At 52.2% G+C, this 22,996-nt stretch overlaps 2 protein-coding genes across 6 annotated transcripts in view; both read right to left on the minus strand.

Annotated features, from left to right (window-relative positions):
- The window catches only part of RNPS1 (RNA binding protein with serine rich domain 1), a 337,992-nt gene that overhangs the window by 33,256 nt on the left and 281,740 nt on the right, over positions 1-22,996 (minus strand). The window lies entirely within an intron of this gene.
- The window catches only part of ABCA3 (ATP binding cassette subfamily A member 3), a 45,665-nt gene that overhangs the window by 16,328 nt on the left and 6,341 nt on the right, over positions 1-22,996 (minus strand). For 3 of the 5 annotated variants that reach the window (XM_012743612.3, XM_012743608.3, XM_075994978.1), the window contains 17 exons: positions 22,639-22,844; positions 21,490-21,753; positions 20,521-20,603; positions 20,140-20,404; positions 18,839-18,966; positions 17,935-18,100; positions 13,976-14,235; positions 11,788-11,904; positions 11,438-11,558; positions 8,798-8,971; positions 7,112-7,293; positions 4,476-4,619; positions 3,844-3,973; positions 3,050-3,204; positions 2,649-2,804; positions 2,259-2,469; positions 852-1,002 (listed from right to left, as the gene is read on the minus strand). In XM_012743612.3, coding sequence (XP_012599066.2) covers positions 852-1,002; positions 2,259-2,469; positions 2,649-2,804; positions 3,050-3,204; positions 3,844-3,973; positions 4,476-4,619; positions 7,112-7,293; positions 8,798-8,971; positions 11,438-11,558; positions 11,788-11,904; positions 13,976-14,235; positions 17,935-18,100; positions 18,839-18,966; positions 20,140-20,404; positions 20,521-20,574 — 2,414 coding nt within the window. In that variant the 5' untranslated portion in view covers positions 20,575-20,603; positions 21,490-21,753; positions 22,639-22,844. The remainder of the gene's footprint in view (positions 1-851; positions 1,003-2,258; positions 2,470-2,648; positions 2,805-3,049; positions 3,205-3,843; positions 3,974-4,475; positions 4,620-7,111; positions 7,294-8,797; positions 8,972-11,437; positions 11,559-11,787; positions 11,905-13,975; positions 14,236-17,934; positions 18,101-18,838; positions 18,967-20,139; positions 20,405-20,520; positions 20,604-21,489; positions 21,754-22,638; positions 22,845-22,996) is intronic. The other 2 variants (XM_012743614.3, XM_012743609.3) reach the window with 2 other exon arrangements.

Here is a 22,996-nt window from a genome sequence, read left to right on the forward strand (position 1 = left end):
GACAAATATACAAAACCTAAAAGCAGCAAGACCTAACGCCAAACAGGCACTGAACACATTCCACCACCTGTTGATAGGAACTGAAGAAGTGCAAAAAGCCAACCAGACAGCCACCTGCCACTTTCACACAAGCAAATATGAAAGAGCAACCACGGGAGTGGATACTCCCCTATCCACCAACAGGGAAGCAAAGCCACGCCTTCTTTCTGGGAGGATATTTGGGGATATATTCTGAGGGGGTCATTGGAGATCTGGACAAAGAGTTTCCTAGAAGGATGTTTACTGGCATATTTTGGGGGGGAACGTGAATACATGGTAAGAGAGAAATGTTAAAACATGATCTCATATATCCGAATCATGGAACAGTGTGCAGCTATAAAACTACATTACTTAATCGGATTGGCAGGAAGATTAAATGTACTTTAAAGACACACATCCCAAAGTTTCTGAACGTGAACCAAGAGCTTGGCTTCTCCCTCCCACACGGGCGGTTCTGCCCTGTGGACGGGACAGTGATGAGGCGAGTGCCCACACTTGAGCTCTCCGACCGACATCCACAGATCTCAGCTGCACAAGGACTCCCTGGTGTCAGGAGGGAGAGCATGAATGGCACAGGGGTGCCGAGTGCCCCTTCGATTCAGGTCCCTTATGCTGTTCCTCGCCAGGAGGCCTGGCCCACAACACCCAACCACGCAGAGTCACCATGGCTGACTGTCCCCAGGCCCAGGGCTGAGAGAGACCCACGGACCCATCCAGAGAGAGGCAGGGCAGGTGATTCTGAGCACTGAGCCCATGGGGGGTACCTTCTTGGATTTTTACCTGTGCGTGCTGTCTGTGGGAGGGAGGCGTACCTGTGAGTGCTCTCCTTGGGAAGAATAAAGGACAGCTCAGCTCCAGCACTGCTTTCCAGCGTGGCGTTGGGCACGTGGTGGTAGACCAGCTGGGAGACGCCTTCAGGGTTGCAGTGTGGCTCCTTTACCAGTGTCATGTGGTAGCCTGCGCCTGGAACACGGGCCGAGTGTGAGGCCCCTGGGCTATTCCCCAGCTTTGCCTCCTGCCCACACTACGGTCTCCAGGGCTCAGGCTGGGCAGGCTCACGGGAAAGGGGCTGGAAGGCCAGGGTGGAGGAAGCAGAATGGATGAACCACGGAGCTCCTTAGTGCCCTCCCAAGGTTCTCGCCTCCCACCCACTAGCTAGGGAGAGACGCTGGGGTTTTGGGGTGCTGAGCTCAGGCAGCAGCACCTGCTCGAAGGCAGAGTCTTCCCTCACTGTGCAGCTGCTAGGGAAGGAGGTCAGCAATAATAACCCTGGCATTTAAGGGTCTCTGTACTGTGGGGCGATGCTGAGGGTTATCAGGTGACGATGACAGGGAGGGAGACCATCTGCAGGGCCAGAGTGCGAGTGGCACAGCCACATTACACAGCACTTCGCTGCAAAGCGCTTTCGGGCATATCGCCTCACCTCCTTCCCAATGTCACTTTGTGGGAAATAGTATTTCCATGTACCCTTGTAAGACAAGGATGCTGGGTCTGGGACGAGCCATGGCTTGGCCACCTGGGCAGCCAGGCAGGAATCAGCAGGTGAGACGCCCAGAGGCTGTGGCAGGGACCACACTTTGTCACCTCAAGACCTGTTCTCCCCCCTTTCTTGGTGATGGGCCCATGTGTCTTTGCTGGGCACATGGCCACCCAGGGTGAAGGTTGCCCCTCCAGGCCTCCCCCGCCTGCTGCTGACCATGTTGGGTGGCCACCTAGTCCCGGGGGCTGGCATGCTGGCCCCAGGAAACCAGGAGAGTGGGGCTTGCACTCCAGGGTGTTCTAAGGGGAGCAGCGCTTCTGGATCTTTGCTCAAACCCCCTTTGAATGTGTTGGGGGGGGGCAGGCACGCCAGCACCAGGTAGGGCCAGCAGGCAGTCTTGAGAAGGGACACAGAGCAGAGCTGCTCTCACTTGGGATTTGCAGCAGCGGCCAGTGTGCTTGCCCTCTGCAAAGATGCCGCTGGGCTTGGCCTCAGCTCTTTTGGTCGTGGCTGAACCAAATCCTAACCACATCGGGACTTTCTGCTCCACTCTGTCCTTACCACCCTCACGGCCCCTCTGCCTGGGGCCTGCGTCTCCACCCAGGGGCAGCAGAGCAGGAGTCCAGAGGGGGCCCTTCATGAAGCTGACGGTGGGCAGTTCCCTTCAGCACAGCGGGCCAGGGACGCGGACCCCGTCATGGGATGGAGGCTGGACTGCTGCCCACTCCCCTCCACTCACCGTATTTCTGCTTGAGGAACAGGGACGACCCACAGCACTGCAGCTCCCCCTTGGCCATGATGGCGATGCGGTCCCCCAGCAGGTCGGCCTCATCCATGAAGTGGGTGGTCAGCAGGATGGTGCGGTCACTTTTCTGCTGCTGAAGAAGGTCCCAGATGGCCCTCCTGGAGATGGCGTCCATGCCTGAGGTGGGCTCGTCCAGCATCAACACCTGGAGGGCAGAGGCACAGCCTCGTGACAACAGCAGAGCCACAACCCAGGCCCCCGTCAGACTGGCTGTCCACGGTGTTGAGGGCTGAGGTGCCTGGACCACGGTCACAAGGCCAGCAACCAGCCCAGGCTGAGTGGGAGCTACAGCCCGATGCCCCTGGGCCCTGCGGAGCCCGGTACCTTGGAGCCCGCTATGAGGGCGATGCCGATGGAGAGCTTGCGCTTCATGCCCCCGCTCAGGTACCGGCTCCGGGAGTCCCACTTGTCCTCCAGACTGAGGATGTGCAGCATCTGCTTCACTTCCTCAGGGCACTTCTGGCGTGACAAGCCTTTCAGCTGGAACAACAGGGACAGGGGAGATGGATGGGGCAAGGCTCCTGACAGAGGCCGACCCCAAGCGGCGAGCTCCTGGCCCCAGAGAAGCTTCCCTTGGTGCTGCTGGACTTGGAGCCTTGGCTGCTGCCCCCAGCTCCCTGGAACAGCTCCTCAGAATGCGTTCAGGGGCTCGGAAAGCCTCAGAAACTCAAGTGTGCCACTGATAGAACAGCCACCACTGGCAGGTTCCCATCACCCCAATGCACCTGAGCGTAGAAGTAAAGATGTTCTGCGACTGTGAGGTTGTCAAACAGGATGTCGTGCTGGGGGCACAGACCCAAGCTCTTCCGAATCTGGACCATGTCCTGGGAAATTTCATACCCGCTGATGTACGCCTGTCCGCTGGTAGGGGGAAAGAGACCTGGGGCCGAGCAGCAGACCCCCAAATTCAGAATGAAAATCTTGTTCATCAGTATGAAGTGTAGCCACCCCCCCAAGTCCCACAGTTCCTGTTTCACCCAAGGAGCTAGCCCATGAGGGAGACAATGCCAGGATCCCCACTCTCGACTGCAGTGGGCTGTGCTGGGCCTGTAGCTGGGCTGGCAGGAGACAGGAGAGGGACAGGGTGGCCCTGCTGCCTGGATGCACAAGCTCATCAGGAATGACAAATGCACGCACACGCTTGCATATATGAGTCACTTGCACTCCCAAAGCCCCTGCCCCAGGTCCCAGCCTGTACTACTGCCAGATGTCCCTGTGCTCAGGGGAGACAAAGTATGACACCAGAGTCAGTGTGATGCACCAGGAGTGCAGGGTTGGGACAACAGACGCAATATCAGACCTGCCCCGAGTGGCCGGAGAGTCGACCTCATTTGTTTCTACTGATCCCGCCAAGCACGGGCACTCACGGGCGAGGCAGTGAGGAGAGCGGGGGCTGCCCGGGGGCTGCCCACGTGGGGCCCTAGGGCTGAGGCCTTGCCAGCGGTAAGGGCATCTGGCTCCTTGAACTGCAGTTGGAGGGCTGCCAATTGCAGGTGGGCATGGAGCTGCCCTGTCTCACCAGTGAGCATGGACAAGGTGGTGGTCTTCCCAGCGCCATTGTGGCCCAGCAGGACGGTGATCTGCCCTTCATACAGGTTCAGGTTCAGGTCCCAGACAGCCGCCTGTTCCTTATTCCCCACTCTGAACACCTGCAGGAAAGGCACAGGCTGCCCTGGCTGTCCTCGGGCTTCCCAATTGCCTGCCCGGCCATCGCAGGAGACCCAGCCCAGCCCCTGCCAATGGGCACACAGAGAGGAGTGATGTTTGGGCAGAGGCAGCTCCCTGCTGCTCCCCTCCAGTTTCCCCTGACCCTAACACATCCCATGACATCCTTGGTGTCTCTGCAGGATCAAAAGGCCCGTGAGGCCGAGGCATGGCCTTAGTACAGCCACATACACATCCCAAGAAGCTGCGAGAGACAAAGCCAGGATGGCACGTCTGCTGAGCTCCACAGGAGCCTGGCTCCATGCTGGGCACCGGGGACACAGACACTGAGCCCTGGCCACAGCAGCCAAGGGCACCCTGCCCTCCTTCACCAGATACTCAGGAGGCTCCAGGGAGCACCTGCTGGCGGTCAGGCCAGCCCCGGCCCCACCCTATTCCCAGAGGGAGGTGGCACCTTGGACACCTGTCCCAACAGGGAGGTGGCACCTTGGAGAGATGCTTAATCTTGATCCCGGCCACCAGGTCCTCTGGCTCAGCTTCAAAGTACTCCGTCCTGAGCGCTTTCTCAGGGTCATTGTCTTCTTCCTTTTTCCCCACGACCGTCCTCGGGGTCCCGAACCAATATGAGGGCTGGGGTGGAAGGCAGACAGGTGTCAGTCATTCTGTCTGTGATGAGCAAAGCAACAATCGGCGTGCTAGGTGCCTTCAGCGACGTGCCCTTCACCTTAATGCACCAAGGCACTGCTGAGAAGACACCACTCAGCACAGACCCCGGAGTGGGTCCTAGCTTGTTTTACCCCTGGGGAAGGTCTAAGCCTCTGTTTCCTAATCTAGCGAAGGGGTGTAATGGTAACTCTCAGGCTTGTTGTCAACATCAACCCTGCTATGATACCGAGGAAAAGGAGTTTGTCGATTAGGAAATTTGACAGAGAGAGGTTGTCACCCGTTGCCCTGCTCAAGCCACATGGGAACTCATGACAGGGCAAGAGGAGACAGGACCTCCTCCCTCCATGAGAAAGTCTCTTCCCACCCTTTCTGCGGGGTGCGTGGGGCAAGAACACAGTGCAGCCCGGTGCACACGGAGACCACGCAAGGAACACAGTGGTGTGGGCAGAGCGGCAGGAAGGTGAGAACAGCAGCCCTGGAAGAATCGGCACTGGGGAAGCCACGTGTGGGCACTTGTTCCGCCCACGGCTCTATCCCAGGGTATGCCAGAGCCTGGAATAGCGACCGGCATGTACTATATTTCATTGGTTTTAAAGACGTTTTTCTTACATTTAAAGTGGCTTTAGAATCAGAATGGGTCTTACATTACGAGATGCCACAGTGTAGCTGTGGCATTTTCTTTCTTAGTGATAGGCAAAGTAACTGTTGCCTCTAATAATGAATGTCATCTTGGATTCAGTGAAATACAGCAGGGGACACTTGACAAACATTTGCTGAATCAAAGAACAAAGAAGTGTCCCTAACTAACCATCAATAGGAAATTAGTCAAGTACATGGTGGTGCCTCCATGTGACAGAATACTGTGTAGTCATTATAAGTGAAGTCGACTCTTAAACAGGTAATATTTAGATACAAATATATTTATAAATAAATAAAATGAAATTTGTCAATAGGTTTAGATAAAAATCTAAAACTACATTTATAAATAGACACACACATATATTTTGTATTTTTATTTTTATTTTAAATGGAGTCTTGCTCTGTCACCTAGGCTGGAGTGCAGTGGCATCATCATAGCTCACATCAACCTCAAACACCTGGGCTCAAGCGAGCCTCTTGCCTCAGCCTCCCAAGTAGCTAGAACTATAGGCATGCGCTACCATGCCCAGCTGATTTTTTCTACATACCATGTTTCCCCGAAAATAAGATCTACCCATAAAATAAGCCCTAGTAGGATTTCTAAGCATTTGTGCAATAGAAGCCCTACCCCAAAAATAAGAGCTAGTGATGGGCGTGCCTACGCAGAGTATCTGCACAACCAATGCATTTCGTCACGGAGCGGTAAAGACGATGAGCAGCCTTTCTCATCTGCCCCATCGTGATAGCTACTATCCAAGAGGTGACCAGAAAGGTGTGGGCAGCCCCACCAACAAGGTTGGTTCCCCCTGTCAGGTCCTGGCCATCCTGTGCGTGCTGCAAGTTGAGGCTTTGAGGGGAAAATAACACATCTCCTGAAAATAAGCCCTAGGGTGTCTTCTTGAGGAAAAATAAATATAAGACCCTGTCTTATTTTCGGAGAAACAGTATTTTTAGTTTTCCAGCTAATTTCTTTCTATTCTTAGTAGAGATGGGGTCTCACTTTTGCTCAGGCTGATCTCTAACTCCTGAGCTCAAACGATCCTCTTGCCTCGGTCTTGTAGAGTGCTAGGATTACAGGCGTGAGCCACTGCACCCAGCCAGTATATATATCTAAGATACCTAAGATATACTGTTAGGTTTTTAAAAAAACAAGTTTCATGCTGGGCATGTTGGCTCATGCCCATCACCCTAGCACTCTGGGAGGCCAAGGCAGGAGGATCCCTTGAGCTTAGGAGGTCAAGACCAGCCTAAGCAAGACTGATACCTTGTCTCTACAAAAAATAGAAAAATTGGCTGGGCATGGTGGTGTGCACCTGTAGTCCTAGCTACTCAGGAGGGTGAGGCAGGAGGATCTCTCGAGACCAGGAGTTTGTTTGCTGTGAACTATGATGATTCCACTGCACTCTAGCCCAGGTAACAGAGTGAGACTCGTCTCCAAACAAACAAAAAAAACAAAAAAAAGTAAGTTTCAAGCATATTTTACAACATAATCTCATTTTTATGAAACAGACGTAGGTATGTTATACACATACCTGTGTGTGCTCTATGACAGTAAATGCCTAGAAAAACCTGAAGTGCACGCGGTGTCCACGGTGCTTGTCCGTGGTGGGGGCTGCGCTGCATGTTCCAGCGCCGCAGTCACTTTTATGAGCAGCGTGTTTATTTTGTAGGCAGAAAACCCTCACTTTTATGAGCAGCGTGTTTATTTTGTAGGCAGAAAACGCAGGAAGATTTTTTATGAGAAAGGAAGTGAGGGCTGGGGGGCAACTGGACCGCACGGAGTGGCCGACCTGAGGAGCAGGGGCGCCACAACTCACCAGGACGCAGAAGTACCAGGGCTGGGGCACGCCGAACTGCCCTGGGAAGACGGCCTCCACGTACCAGGCGGCCATGCCGTAGAGCACAGAGTCCAGCAGCAGCATCCCCAGCACTTGCCCGAAGCAGAAGTCATCGTCCACGCTGACAGGGCTCAGGAGGTCTCGCCACTGGATGCCTGTGCCTGGGGACACACCAGCAAAGTGGCCCGAGACCAGGCAGGCTGGGAGGGCCGGGGGAGCCCTCCTGAAGCCCTTGAGGGCCCCTCCATGCATGCCGGACTCCCCGTGCTAGGGCAGTGTGTCTGCTAGGGCAGTGTGTCTGCTAGGGCAGTGTGACTCTGCCCTCCTGGAATGTAACAAATCTGATCACTTTCTTCAAGTCTTTAAGACAACAGCAAGTTCCAAAATCAGGAAGTTACAGAACCAGCAAAGCTCGCTGACTGGCTGGGCTTGCATGGAATTTTCAACATACTTACACACATAGACACATGCACACACGTGATTTGGGTAAGGCCGATGAGGGCCAATGTGCACTTAATGTAAGTCTTTTCTTAAAAGGGAAACATTTCAGACACTCAGAAAGCTCTACTGAAACTCAAGGCTTTGTGTCTTCTCTCTGGTTTGCTGACGGCAGAGTCCCTGCCATGCCTGGGGGGTCTCTGTTGGCCCACGGGCCCCTGATGGAAATCTCCAGTCTTGGTGAATCTTCACTTCCGATGACTAGAGATTTGTCTCTTTTAAGAAAATTCACTATACAACTTTGGGGGAAAAAAATGGAGGTGTCACATAGTCAGACTCCTTCTTGCATGCGGCCTTTTAAAAGCCTTTGAGCCCTGGAAGGGAACGCTCATTTACGAAGTCTACATTTTTTCGGAATGTAGGAAACTACAGAACCCCAGATATGTAAAAGCTAAAGTGTGAAAAGACACTGCCAACTGAAGGAAGAAGTTCTAATTCATGGTAAAGCAACCCTGAGCCCACCTGTGGTTGCTCGATGACCCCCTTCTGCAGACCCGTAACCCTAAAAACTACACTGACCAGAAGCCTGGCAGTGCTGTGGCACAAACATGCCCCCAGATTGTGTGTTGGGGACTTAATCCTGACACCACAGCGGTGGGAGCTGGGCCTGACGGGAGTGCTCACATCAGCCGCTCAGGGTCTGCAAGGCCAAAGTCAGCCCAAAGAAGTGTTTTATTTGACCCCCGTGATGTTTAAAAAATCTGAAGATGTCACAGAAACCAAGAAAAAACTCCCTGGTTGATCACGTGTTTCTCTCTCGGGCCTCCCTGCCTTCTCAGCGAACCTTGTCGAAGGGACTTGGGGAGCAGGAGGGGGAGACACCAATCTGCCCTTTACCAAGAGCTCGGGGTTCATCAAAAGTCCTCAGACCCCACGGACTTGCGGAGCTCTGGGGCAATAATTCTGGATGTCCCACAAAGCTGAAAGACACTTGGAAGTCACTGAGTTAAACTCATCATTGGACTGACGCAGGTGCGACAGGTCTCCCATCATTCCTGTCATGTCTTCTGTCCCCCAGGTGGTGCCCGGCACCCAGGGCAGACCCAGGGCCCATCTGCCAATGACCTGCTCGCTTAGCTGGCGTGGGGGCCTGTCCTTTGTCGGAGCCTAACTGTGAGGGTGTTCCAGGTTAGATGCAGGGCCGATAGCGAGAGGGAGAACACTCACCTTTGGCTTCAAATTTTCCTATGAGCTGGGCTCCCATTGCCATGGCAACATTGGACAGCAGACAGGAGCAGAGCTTCTGGTTTAGAGTCATCCAGTTGTACCGAGGAGCAATGAAGAAGTAGGGGACATACGTGAGGAAGTAAAGGAAGCCCCCCACGGCCGCTGCCATGTTGGCTGAGGGGAGAGGAGAGCACAGGTGTCACCGTGGGTGTGCCAGCAGGGTCAAGGGCCCACCGTACCAGGGACCCTCTCTGGGGGCCGATTTGCCCCACCCTTGCACCTGCCGTCCACACGGGCACTGGGAGGCCCAGGCCTGTAGCCGCTTCTCTTTCTGGCGTGCTGGTTCCCTGGGGATGGTCTCCTGCCTGGGGCCACACGTGTTGTCCCCATCCTGGGACACACTCCCCCCCCATATCTCCAGCCCATCCAGCTGCCTCCCTGACTAATAGTGAAGCCCTGAAACTCACCCAGTCTGCTCAATCTCTCTCATGTATTCATTCATTCATTCAAGACTCACTGAACACCTACTCCGTGCTACGTACTGTTGTAGCCCTAGGGAGACCGCCCCGCACAGAACAGAAAGGCTCCGCCCTCCCGGAGCCCAGAAGCTAGTGGGGAGCACAGCACAGAGCAGGGAGTGTGGAGTGCACTTGCTTGACAAGGATAAGCGCTGGGCAGGAAGATGCCCTGAGGCTAGGGGCGCCTGGGGGAAAGGATGACACGTGAGGAAGACCCGAAAGAGGTAAGTGGCTGAGTCAGGGAGGTGTAGTGGGGTCACCGTGGTTGCAGCCCTCGAGAAACACTTTGGTCTTAAGCCCCTTTTCCACCCTTAAGGGCTTTTATGTGTGTTGTACATGTCCCTATTTACTCTACGAGAAATTAATAGTGAAACAATTTAAAGTTTTTAAAATTTAAGAATAGCAATAAGCCTGCTACAAGTTAGCATAAATATTTTTATGAAACATCACATTTTCCACAATTCAGTGAGAAGAGTGGCAGTTTTCCCATTTATTTATGTAGGCCCCTTCCACCCCGTCACCCTCTGTCCTTGAATCAGGAGCAATGTTTCACATTTCTGCAAACTTCGCTGATGTCTGACTTGATAGGTTGCAGCTAGAGTCTCATATCTGCCTCTGAACTTACTCTGTCATATTATGTTGTTGTGGTTGAAGTATATGAATAAAATCCAGCTTCACAGATGCACACTTGGGTACTGTAATACCCAGTACAGATATTTGGGGATATTCTTCTTTCATACTATGCCATTCAACAAGTGGTAGTTTCTGAAAGGGTACTGGCCATGTGCCACCAGATTAACCAATGAACTCTACCCTTGTACTCTATTACATTAAAGTACATTGGTTTATCTCGCACCTTGAATGGATTTTTACTCTTGCGTGCTTTTATAACATGATGCGGTAGTCATTTGGTGAATAGTACTTATTTACTAAATATTATGCAAATATGCCAATCATTGACACAGTTTCTTATACAATATCATAAAAATCATATTTGTTAATATTATTACCAGTCCCATAAAAAGCTCTTTAAGTACTGGGAAGCTGTCAAGCTCGTGGTGGTAGATTTAAGTTTGTAAAATTCTATTTTTTACTTGAATGCTTGAATTTTATTATTGACATCAGAAACTACTGGTAATTTTCCTTAGGAAGGCTCATATTTGAGGCTTTGAAAGAAAATAAGGATAAAAAAAGGCTTAGTTGAGAAAATGCCTACCAAATATGCAAGTGTGAAAAACTATAGTCTAACGGTTGTTCCTTCAAGCACAAATGGTGTTCCGTGAAAAAAGTGGCTAGTCCAGCTGGCAACTCAATTGTGTACCAGCTTTTCCTCAAGATAATCGATATGCAGCACAAGTATTCTGCGTGTATCTCATTTCATCACTCAGAAGACTACAAAAAACTATAGAGAGATCAAGATACGATAAAATTAATAATTTTTACTGCTCCATCAAGGACATTCTTGAGAGAATCTGGCATTTTCTGTCTGTTTGCTGTGAGTGTGTGGTGGTGAAGAACAATGATGACTAGTATGGTTTGGTGCCATGGTCCATGCTCAGGGCCTGGCGGTTTTGCCCACTGTTGCTTTCATGCCAACACTATGCAATGTCAACAAGGTGGAAGAGGCAAACATCGTCTTGGCGTCATTATAAAACCATTTTGATTTTGTGAACCCCCTAAATCCCTGAGGATTTCAGGAGTCTACAGGCTATGCCTTGAGAACCTCTAACTTAGAGACAAAAGCCCCAGGAGGGAATGTGACAGGCACAGTGCAAATGGGGAGAGCAGCCACAGACACAGACAGCAGCGGGCCCTGCTGGATAGGGTCTTGCCGGCCACGGCAGGGGCTTCGTCTTTTCCTCCATGTGAGACAGACTGTCCCAGGAGGCTTCTGAGCAGAAGTGTGACAAGTTCTGACTTAACATTTTAGGAGGATCACATCTGGCTACGTTGAGAACAAAAGGAGGCTAAGGGCGGATGTAGGGAGACCAGTGAGGAGGCCACTGACGCCTTAACTCCACACATCCCAGCAACCTGCCCGGCCTCCCCGGACCAGCTCACTCCTACAGCGAGACCGGCTCACCCCCACGGCCCTCTGGCTCCAGGGCAGCCAGCGACTCACCTTTACTGAAGAAGGTGCTGACCATGAAGCTGAAGGAGATGGAGGCGATGGCAAAGCACACCAGGAAGGCCAGCACCAGAGAGGGCTCGCTGTGAGCCAGCACCGCCACGTCCTTCTTCACCTGCACGACACGCACTCGGGAGTCGGGGGCGGGCGGGCTGGGAGGGAGGGGCACTGCTGAGGACGGAGGGGGCTCTTCCTCCCCTGGGGAAGGATCTCCCCCCACACACCCACAGTTGGTGACCCTGACATTCTCTCCAAAGCACAACCTGAACGTGAGCCTTGGGCGCCCGTGGCAGTGCCAGAGCCACCTGACTCTCCCTCGCCTCTCCTCAGGCGACACCACTCACCTTGATGCAGAGAAGCAGGGTCATCAGGGAGACAGCCACGAGGAGGAAGAGGAAGAAAAGGAGGAACCAAGCGCTCCAGTGCAGCCAGTTGCTGAGCCCCATCATGCGCATGTACTCCTGGGGGGGAGGGGCTGTCAGGTCTGAGGGCCTGTGCTCCCCCTGCCCCTCCTCAGGGCCTCTGTGTGTGTGTGTATCTGCGTGTACATGTCTGCACGTGTGTGCATGTCTCGATCCATATCTCATCTGTGCTCGTGTGGGCTATACATCCATGGACCGAGGGGCACAATGGACGCCATACTGTAGACTAGAGGCTGGGGCGGCACAGCACACGCCAGGCTGGACGGCAGAGGCCCCAGCTCGACACCGCTCAGCCGCATGGCAGAGGGAATCCTGCCATCTCCTACTGTTCCCTTCCTCACAAGCTGTTTCCAACGTCCAAAGCAGGGAAAGGTAAGTGCGATGGTCGCTCACATTCCCACCACTTAGATCCAATAATCATTTCACATTTTGCCCTACTTCTTTTACCTCTGTATCTGTAGATGGGTATGTGTGCACACACACTTTCTGTGGACAATTTCACGGCTCACTGCTGACTACCTCAACGTTGTACTGTGTTATTAAAGGCATTTAAGATCACTGAGCAGACCACGACACTCCTTGCTGGCTTTCCAAGCCTCTCATCTGCAGCGATTTAGAAGCTCCAGCAATCACCAAGAATGTCCTCAATGCTATTTCACTGGCACTGTGGACATTTCCAGAGGAGGAACTTCAGAGAAGTTTTGGGGGATGGCAGTGTCGTTGGTATGAGTTTACAGGTGACTCTACGCATTCAGCTGTACTTAATTAAGTCCGTTATGTGACTTCATCATGACACTTCATATACTTAATTTCCCATTACATTATGCCTAACAGTCTGTGACTACAGCTGTACTTGGTCTATATGTAACATAATTATCCGCCTGTTCAGCCATATATTTAAACTCTTTTTCTTTCGAGACAGGGTCTTGCTCTGTCACCCCTGCTAGTGTGTGCAGTGGTGTCATCATAAGCTCACTGCAACCTCAAACTCCTGGGCTCGAGTGATCCTCCTGCATCAGCCTCCTGAGTAGCTGGGTCTACAGGCACACACCACCACACCGGGCTAATTTTTTCTATTTTTGTAGAGATGGGGTCTCCCTCTTACTCAGGCTGGTCTCGAACTCCTGACTTCAAGGAATCCTCCTGCCTCGGCCTCCCAGAGTGCTGGGATTACAGGCATAAGCCACTGTGCCCAGCCAATTTAAACATTTTATCTCACCATTGATCTACTCTCTAGAGCTGTGCTGTTCAAGCAAAATAGAATCTGAGCCCCATAGGTAATTTTCAGCTTTATGATAGCCACATCAAAAACATTAAAAGAGACAAGTAAAATTAATTTTTTTTTTTTTCTTGAGACAGAGTCTCACTCTGTTGCCCTGGCTAGAGTGAGTGCCGTGGCGTCAGCCTAGCTCACAGCAACCTCAAACTCCTGGGCTCAAGCAATCCTCCTGCCTCAGCCTCCCGAGTAGCTGGGACTACAGGCATGTGCCACCATGCCCGGCTAATTTTTTCTGTATGTATTACTTGGCCAATTAATTTCTTCCTATTTATAGTAGAGACGGGGTTTCGCTCTTGCTCAGGCTGGTTTCGAACTCCTGACATCGAGCAATCCGCCTGCCTCGGCCTCCCAGAGTGCTAGGATTACAGGCATGAGCCACCGCGCCCGGCCTAAAATTAATTTTGACGATAAGTTCTACTTAACTCACTATATCCAAAATATTGTCTTTCTAACATATAATCAATATAAAAGTTACATACAAGATGGTTTACATTCCTTTGTCCTGTGCCTTCAATACGTTTCACACTTTTGGTGCGTCTCATGTGGGCCCTGGCACACGGTGGGTGTTCAAGGCTCCTGCGTTGGGCAGCACAGCTCTGGAGCCACCTCCGGTCCCAGTGTACAAACTATGGTGCTGTGCCAGAGTTTTGAAACCCCAGCTATACCAGCCTGAGTTCTAGGAAGCCCCAAGATGGGCTAGAACTACAGAGGGCATCCGCCCCACCAGCCCTGCTCTTGCAGCGCCAGCCTGAGTGATGACGGGGCAGCCTCTAAGTGAGCGCCTATACACCACCTGCTAGAACGGCATAAGGCCAGCACCACCCGGGTTACCTTCAGCTTCCTCTCTTTCTCCTGCACGACGGCCCGCGTGATGGTGAGCGAGGCATAGGTGAAGCTGAGCATGAGAAGCAGCGGGAGCTGGTACTGGATGGCAGCCAGGAAGGGGTCCGAGATAAATGGCGGGTATGGGAACCTCTTCGCAATCACGGTGAGGTTCTGGAACAGCTGGCGCGTGGCGGCGTCCGCGTGGTACTGCATGATGGCTCTGTCCACAGCATGCTGCACAGCCAAGAAACCCTCTCGGATGTACCCTGCGCGTGGGAGCAGAGGGCAGACCAGCCATGTCACGGCGCTGCTTGCTTAAAGCAGAGAGCCGCAGGCACTGGACTGTGCCAGGTGTCCCCGAGGTCTGCAAAGTGAGGGGTGCAGGGGGCAACGGAGTGACTGCACCTAATGCCCCCACCCCAGCCAAAGCATTCCACGCTGTTCTGTGGGCCGTCCCCTGGGAGAAGGGAGAAAACACACCACATGCCCATAGCAAAGGAGAAGAGTGACGTTATTGTCACTTCCACTCATAACTAACACAACACACACACACAAATCGCTTGTAAAAGTGAAGTTGGCTGGAAAGACCCCACATGCCCCAAGTGGGTTTGATGGGACTCTGAGCAAATAAACAAAAGTTAGGCCAAAAATGCGCTAGGAAGGAGTATGCCAAAAGGGTTAGGTTAGGGAAGCGGGACGGCAACGGAGGTCGGAGAGTAAAGAGCGCATTTCCCCACATCTTGTGTAGACCCTAGCCCAAGGGTCACCCCGCAGTCTGGGCACACAGAGGGGAAGAAGCAAATGCCCATGCGCCCCACACGACTTCAGGAAGGAGGCCATTGGGACCAGAAAGAGGCTGATGCGCTTCGCTAGAGATGGAGTCAGAAGAGAAGGGTTTGGTGAGTGTGTTTCCTGTTGCTGCTTTAACAAATCACCACAAATGTAGTGGTTTTAGACAATGGAAATCACTGTCTTATAGTCCTGGCAGTACGGGTCTCCCTGACCTAAAATCGAGGTGTTGGCAGGGCCACGCTCCCTCCTGGCATTTTTGGTGTGTAGAGGCTGTCAGCATCCTATGGCTTGTGGCCCCTTCCGCCACCCTCAAAGCCAGCAACGCAGTACCCCTCGGACCCTCCTCCTTCATCTCAGCATTCTCTGCCCCTGTCTGCTGCTTCACTCATCCACTTTTAAGGACTCTTGTGATGACACTGGGCCCCCAGGGATAATGGGTAAGCACTTTGCTTAAGGTCAGCTGATCTTAAGGTCAGCTGATTAGCAACCCTAATTCCCCCCTGCCATGGCCCCTGACATACTCCCAGGTCCCGAGGATTAGGCTATAGACCACTCTGGGTGGGGGCTGCCATCCCATTGACCTCGGCCAGCTGGGGTCCTCCAGCCACCATCTCAAAGGCAGGCTGGCAGCACAGCCCAAAGGCCATCACAGTAAGAGCTTTGTGTGCTTTGTAATTTCTCTGTTTGCTCTTCTTGACTCCCCAAAGTGTTCTGTAATAAAATTCTCAAAGGGAGGCTGGGCGTATTGCTCAAGGTCAGGAGTTCAAAACCAGCCTGAGCAAGAGCGAGACCCCGTCTCTACTATAAATAGAAAGAAATTAATTGGCCAACTAATATATATAGAAAAAATTAGCCGGGCATGGTGGCGAATGCCTATAGTCCCAGCTACTCGGGAGGCTGAGGCAGAAGGATCGCTTGAGCCCAGGAGTTGGAGGTTGCTGTGAGCTAGGCTGACGCCACGGCACTCACTTTAGCCTGGGCAACAAAGTGAGACTCTGTCTCAAAAAAAAAAAAAAAAAAAAAAAAAATTCTCAAAGGGAAAAGGGCCTGGGGGAGTGACAGCTGGAGAAACAGTGTTCCCAGGAGCATGAGGCCTGAGAGAGACTCAGCCCAGGGAAGGAGTGGGCTTAGCTCTGGGGAGAAAAAGGCAGCCCAAGGCCCCGAGCTGAGCCCCAGGGACAGGGACAGAGACAGAGCACCGCGGCAGGTGTGGGCGGCCTGGGCGCCTCCCCTACAAAGTACACTGACAGTGAGAACATCCAGTGTCCTCTAACACACAAACATCCCCTGCCTGGGTTCCAGCCCCTAGAAAAGAGAAACACAACATGCCGACCACAGCCTCGTGCAGGGTTCCCGTGCACACGTCTCTACCTCTCCCTCTGGTTAGGTCTTCCTACGGCTGCAACAGAGGTGGTGTCAGTCAGTGCTATACGTTGTGTGCCAAGGACAGCTTCACAACAAGCCTGCACAGCAGGTGGCGACACCCCGTTGGCCCGGTGGGGACACCGAGGGCCGGGGCGCTGAACTGCACAACTGAGGGGCTGAGCTGGGGACACCAGGTGCTTTGGCTTCAGGGTCAGCATCTTTACATGACATCTGCCTGTCTCCCCCCGAGACCTTCCCGCTACTGCTCGCACGCTGTTCTCTCGGGAGGCTTTCCATGCTGCTGTGCAGTCTCCATATCCTTGTAACCTTGTGGCTGTTGGATCATATTCTGAGGCATAAAGCCCCCAGTCGTACGTAATCAAACGTTTCCCAAGTGCTGAGGTTTTTATGATCATAAATAAAGCTACAGTGGACATCTTTACACATGCGGACCTTCTCCTCTTCCAGGTTATTCTGGGGCTAAATTCTCACCGGGGGGTTAGTGGGTCTAAGGCAAGGACATCTGAGGGTGTCTGGGGACAAAAAGGAGGACAAGAACGTACCAGAGCCAGCTCTGTGCCGGCCCCGCATGCTTTCTGCCTGTTTCTCTTTTCTCTTTTTCTAGCCCACTTGCATGTGTCCTTTTATAACAGAATACACTTGCCCTTTGTCATCTGCCACAGATGATCCCCCGTCTCCTAATTGCTTTAAAATTGGTGTTAGGCCTTTTCATTTCTTGGCAAATTCTGAGTTTGTACCTGCTGAAATCTGTTGGCCTTTTCCTTTGAGGGTTTTTTCCTATTGTTTCCAAGCCTAGGAAATTGTCCCCAACACACAGGAGGGAGCTGAGGGCTCCAACCCAGCCCTGGGTCTGTCCCCGGGGCCATAGGCAGCCTGTGCCACGGCCAGATTCAGCCTCTCCCGAGCCCTGGGTCAGGTGACCTGCCCAGGGCCTCACCCTGGGCCTCTCACACCACACTCGGGGCCTTGCTCATCTAAGTTCCTCTTCCAGAGCAGCCTGGCAGCCACAGACAGACATCTCTAAATGCCAGCTGCCCACGCATGCCCTTCTGCCTGCCTGGTCCTCCTGGTCTCAGAGCCGTGCTCCTGGGAGGCATGATCCCATGACTTCCATCGAACCCTCTAACGAGCCCTGTCTCCTGCCAGACCCATGGAACACTGTGTTCTCTGGACACCCTGTACTTCCGCCCAGAACCTGCAGCTGGGTCTCGGCCCGAGAAGTAAGTCTAGTCCTGAGTCCCAGTCACTTCTGGGCTATCCCTAGCTGGGTTCCCAGACGTGCCCACGCTTCAGAGGAGGCACAGACGTGACCACCTGCCTGCCAAAGTGCTACCCACTGCCGGGGCAGCAGAGTCACCCAGATCCAACCCCAGGAAAGTCACGCTGGTCCATTCAAACCACGGATGTATTACGTAAGGACGATAGAGCTTAAAAAACTTATAAAACTGTGCACAGAGAAGGTCAGGGACAGAAGGAAAATGTAAACGAAGCCCAGAAGATTTAAACAGAAGCCTCTTAAAACTGAAATTCGAGTGCGTCATTCAAGAGGATGTGTCTTCTGGGACACAGGGAGAGGCCACTACTATTTTTTAAGGATGAATTTAGCCTTTCAGAAGCCAATTTTACTGGCTGTTTTCTTCCATTTCCTACAAACAAGAAGATTAAATGTTCCTAAATAGTTATTTCTGCAGAGAAAGGCCAGGTGGGCACCCTGTGTTGCGAGTGGGCACCCCGTGTTGCGAGTGGGCAGCCTGGTCAGGCAACATGGCCCTGAAAGTGCTTCTCACCGGGTTCTCCGCCGTCAGCGGACGTAGGTTCCCTCGGTCCCGGGTTTGGGAAAAGTGGAAAGAGGGACGTGGTGTGCCAGCCTTCCGTCTCCTTCAGGAAAAAGGAGCCCGTCTGGGTCCACATGTAGTTTCTCCTTGTGTAACTGAACCGTAGGTGGTACTTCACCTGTGGAAACACAGAGAATACCAGCCGTCCCAAGGGATCCAGGCGGGGTGGCATGTGGTGCAGTTGAGTGAGCGCTCAGGGGACTCCTGTCGCCATGGAGAGCTCACCATCTCCACCCCTGAAGGGTTCAAGGGGCCTCAGGATGTCCGAGTGAGGGTCCTGCCCCAATGGGAGCCAGGAGCTCCTCGGGGCAGCTTTGAGAGGTTCCTGGCCACCCCTCTCTTGCCAACTGCCGGCAGGAGCTCCATGAGTGAGGCACCGCCTGTCCAGGACCCACCAACACAGTGAGAGACAGGCTTGATAGCTTCCCAGGTTTAATATCATCAGGCCACCAAAAACTCCTTTTCTCCTTTTTTTTTCTTCCTGTCAGACAATATTTAATTTCCAAATCTCTGCTACTTCCCTATCTACGCTATGTGACTTTATCCAGAGGCCTGGAAACCAGCGACGCCATGTATAAAATGTGGTGAGCAAAAGGGCCTGGGGCCACCGTGCACAGGCAGGTGCGTTTTCCAAGCTGCTCTGCACGGATAGGTTAACACGTCGCTGGGCCCCCTCCAGTGGGCATCGGGATGGTGATGATGGACCCAAAGGAGAGTCTGACATTTACTCCCAGGCAGGCAGGACTTTAAGGAAAAGTGGCTGTGTTTACAGCTGCATTAGTCACTCGGGGAGCTGAGCCCTGCTGATGGGGTGTGACCACTCAGCATGGCAACCGGGACCCAGCGCGAGTCTCACCGCCAGCGGCAGGGGGTCCTTGCTGTGGTTGAAGGTGTGCTCGAACACCACAGCGGCCAGCACGTTGGTAGAGTGGTTGTCGTACCTAATGTAGTCCTCAAAGTCCTTCTCGGAGGGAAAGCCACGAACTGTGGAGAGAGCACAGGGCCTGAGAGTCACCCATGGTCCCTTCTACTTGAAAAATCAGATGGCAGACTCACCAGGTTCTCGGGGGCTCTGTAAACCTTCCCAAGACTCAAGGTGGCTTTCATCATTGGCAGACTGACAGGCTGCCAGAAAGACGGGCAGAACAGAGGGTGCTCTCACCACGACTTCTGACCAGAGCTGGAAGCTCAGAGCCGGGCAGGCACCTAGGCTGAGCTGCGCAGACCTACAACCCAGCCTGGCCTGGGTTCCCCGGCCAGGGCAGCTTCTCTCTCGTGACCATAATGGAGTGTTTTAAGAGTCGGAGTGGGCCGGGTGCGTTGGCTCACGCCTGTAATCCTAGCTCTCTGGGAGGCCAAGGCGGGTGGATTGCTCGAGGTCAGGAGTTCAAAACCAGCCTGAGCAAGAGCGAGACCCCATTTCTACTATAAATAGAAAGAAATTAATTGGCCAACTGATATATATATATATATATATATAAAATTAGCCGGGCATGGTGGCTCATGCCTGTAGTCCCAGCTACTCGGGAGGCTGAGGCAGTAGGATCGCTTGAGCCCAGGAGTTTGAGGTTGCTGTGAGCTAGGCTGATGCCACGGCACTCACTCTAGCCTAGACAACAAAGTGAGACTCTGTCTTAAAAAAAAAGAATTGGAGTAGACACTAACTTATAGTTTCTCAAATGATTTCTCTTGTTACACAGACCCCATTTTACATAGAGGCTTTTACTGTGATCATTTACTGAGGGACCAAGGAACATCCTCTAAGTGTCTGCTATATTGACTTAAACAAGGCACTGCAGGATATACCAAAATGAAGAGGAAAAAAGGGGACAATAGTTTTTACCCTGAAAGCAACTAGAAAAGATGACTGGTACACATTTATTGGGAGTGTCCCTCGGCAGGCTTTCTCATGGGCTTTTTTTGAGCTCCCCTCTCAAAACCACATCCCAGAAAGGGTTCCCTGTGCCACACACTCAAACCATGCTTATAACTGAAGAGCTTCCCTTGGCCCCGGTCCACCCAGTTTTCCCTGTGAATTCCTACGCCCACTGTCAATCATCAGTGGGATGGGTTCGACCTCCACAGCACAAGGCCCGTGGAGACAATGCCACAGAGACGGAGATGGTGGCAGTGGCCCAGAGCCCTGCTGGGTCTCACCTCTCATGTTGATCACCAGCTCCCTCCTCACTGTCTGGGTGATGGCTCTGGCGGTGTCGCTGTGGGAGGGGACAAAGGCGAGCTCCCAGGTGCCCCCGGGCGGGGGGAAGGTGAAGAACAGGGGCAGCTCCTGAATGGACTGGCCGGGGTAGATGGTGGCGTTGGGCACGTTTTCAGACTGAATCTTCAAGCGGAGCCAAATCAGGATTCCAGAAAACAGTAACGGCAGGAAGAGCTCCAGGACTGTCACTAGAACCTTCCGCTTCTAGAAGAGTAACAACAACCCCACATGGAGGGAGTTGTGAAGTTGTGGAGCCCACACATGGCCCTTCTCGAGGGTGTCCTGGGAGCCTCTGCCACCCTTGGGGGGGCTGGACCCACCTGCAGGGTGTAGTTCTTCCAGAGGAGGAGCGCCAGCTGCCTGAGCACGGCCATCTTCTCACCGGAGGCACGCCCAGCGCTAGCTGCCAACCAAAGGCAGAAAGTTTAGGTATGCGAAGAAAACTCGAATAGTGGGTTTTTAGGGAAGAGCTGCAAACCCTCTTCCTCCATCTTTCTCACTTTCTTTTATGCCATCTTAACTCCAAACACCCCCAGAGGGGTAGAGAAAGGAACCAGGCTGTGGGCCATCCTGACATCTCAGACACTGTACTCCATACGTCCAAAGAACACCCTTTTTCTGGAGACTGCCTTGTTTCTTACCGAACGTGAGACTGACATGCTTTCATGAGTGCTGTGACTGGTGTAGTGGTGTTTACCGTTAGAGAACCAACTACCCGGATGTTCTCTGCAGTTGATATGAATTTGCTATATATTAACAAAATGTTCAGGCTTATGGAATGCCCCTCCTGACCCACTTTATTCTCAATCAATCAACACAGAACCAGTACAAGAAAACTCAACATCGTGCCCTGGCTGGGGGCATTCCTAGGACTTGCAGAGGGCTGTCGGGACAAGGGTAAGGAAAGGAGCCTGGAATCAGGGCCTGGAATGAGGAACAGGACGGGGTGGGCACAGGGGGCATGGTCAGTCGGGCTCTCCTGCCTTGAATCTAAGGACGAGTTCTTCTTGTTGCTACTATAGGTATTGGTATCAGAGCCTCCAGTGCATAAGACTGGCCATTTTCATCTTTACCACTTGTCCAAAGAAAATATATCCAAAAATACCTATCCTGTGTTACGTATAAATATGATATTTAAATCTGACACATAAAATTGGGAAAAACACAAGTGATAGCAGAAATAAGAGCTCAGATCTATAAAGGTATCCCTCAAGTTACATACACCCATTTTACTAAATGTCAAATGTAAGAAACCGAGACAGTGAACCCTGAGTTCACTGGATGCTAACCTGCCGGAGAAGTAGGTGGACCCTGCGGCACGCAGGACGCAGAAGGAACTTGCTCTGAAGGCTGAGGGCAGGGGGCTGGGCTGCGTGGACACGGCTGCTCTGCCTGGAGAGGGCAGAGAAGGCGATGGAGCAGGGGCAGCCCCCAGGGAGCCTCAGGTCCTGGCCACGCACTGAGAACTGCAGGCAAAGCGAAAAGAAGCCCTTCGCAGCTCGGCGACTCACAGTGGAAGAGTTTCAAGTTCAATCAGCTCCATGCAGCTGATACTAATCAAACACCATCCATCAGTCGGGGTAAAACAGCACAGAATACAGAGACACAATTAGTGGATCATTCATTAATTAACAAGAGCTAACACAACCACCAAAATGACCCTTTGGAGACTCCAGTGCTCACAGTGAGGGGCCGTTTGCTTTTAAAAATGACCCATTTTACTTTTGACTTCCATCAGTTGAAAATCATTTCCAGTAAGATTCTTTTTTATTAAAATTCTTGCTGTGTTTTTAAAAGATGTGGCTGTTGATAGCTATCTGATAATACTCAAAATTTATGCTTTAAAAGGGTAGTCAATAAATATCTGTACAAAAAACAAGTGTAAAAACTTAGTTACAAATTAATTTGAAATATGACTTTGAATTAACCGCATGGTTAAAATGTGAAGAAATTAAAGCTTAAAATGGTATTGCTATTAAATGGCACCTTAATAAATTATCCCAATTCTTTACAAATTAATAAGGTAGAAATCCTGTCTTAAAATCAGTTGCAGAGGATTAATAAAAGAGTAGTGACTTAATGATACACACTAAGGCCTGTGGTTTATGAGAGGTTTCCAGAAGCGGTTTAGGCAAAACAGAGAGGCCAGGACCTCCAGTTGGGGCCAGTCGTCCTGGGAAGGACTATCTGGATGGGCAGCAGTGTGGCTGAGATGAACTTTCTCGCTCTACCAAGAGAAGAACATCAAAGGGTCACAGTTCAAAGAACCCTCCTGGTCAGAGAAATAGATGACTCCCTTTTCTGGAAAAGTCTGGCCCAGAAAGAAAACATGCCATGCTTAATCCCATCCTCTCCAGGCCCAGGGCTGGGAGGAAAAGCACAAAGACAGACTGTCCACCTCCTTTTACCTGCCAGAGAAGCAGCAGCAGAGAACTGACCTGAATGCTGGGAGAGGCTCCAGGCAGTGGGTCTTCCTTCAGGCTACAGGAGAATTGGCTGGGAGGAGGCAGCCCTGCACACAGGGCTCCGGGGTGGGGCCGGGGCACCTCTCGGGCGGAGCGGGGTGACCCTGGGGTTTGAGGGCACTGAGGCCTTGCGGGACATCAGGAGTGACCCAGGGCTCACCGGCATTACTCTCTGGCACCTTTGGGAAGACAGAGGGCATGTGGGCAAAATTTGGAAAATAATCATAACACGCCTCTTACCAAGTTAGAAAATAAAACAGCAAAATAGGTGACAAGTATGTTACTTAAAACAGAGCAGATCTGCTCACGAAGAAATATGGATTTAGAAAAC

The sequence above is a fragment of the Microcebus murinus genome, chromosome 19 (genome assembly GCF_040939455.1).
Source record: "Microcebus murinus isolate Inina chromosome 19, M.murinus_Inina_mat1.0, whole genome shotgun sequence".
NCBI classification, from domain to species: Eukaryota; Metazoa; Chordata; class Mammalia; order Primates; family Cheirogaleidae; genus Microcebus; species Microcebus murinus.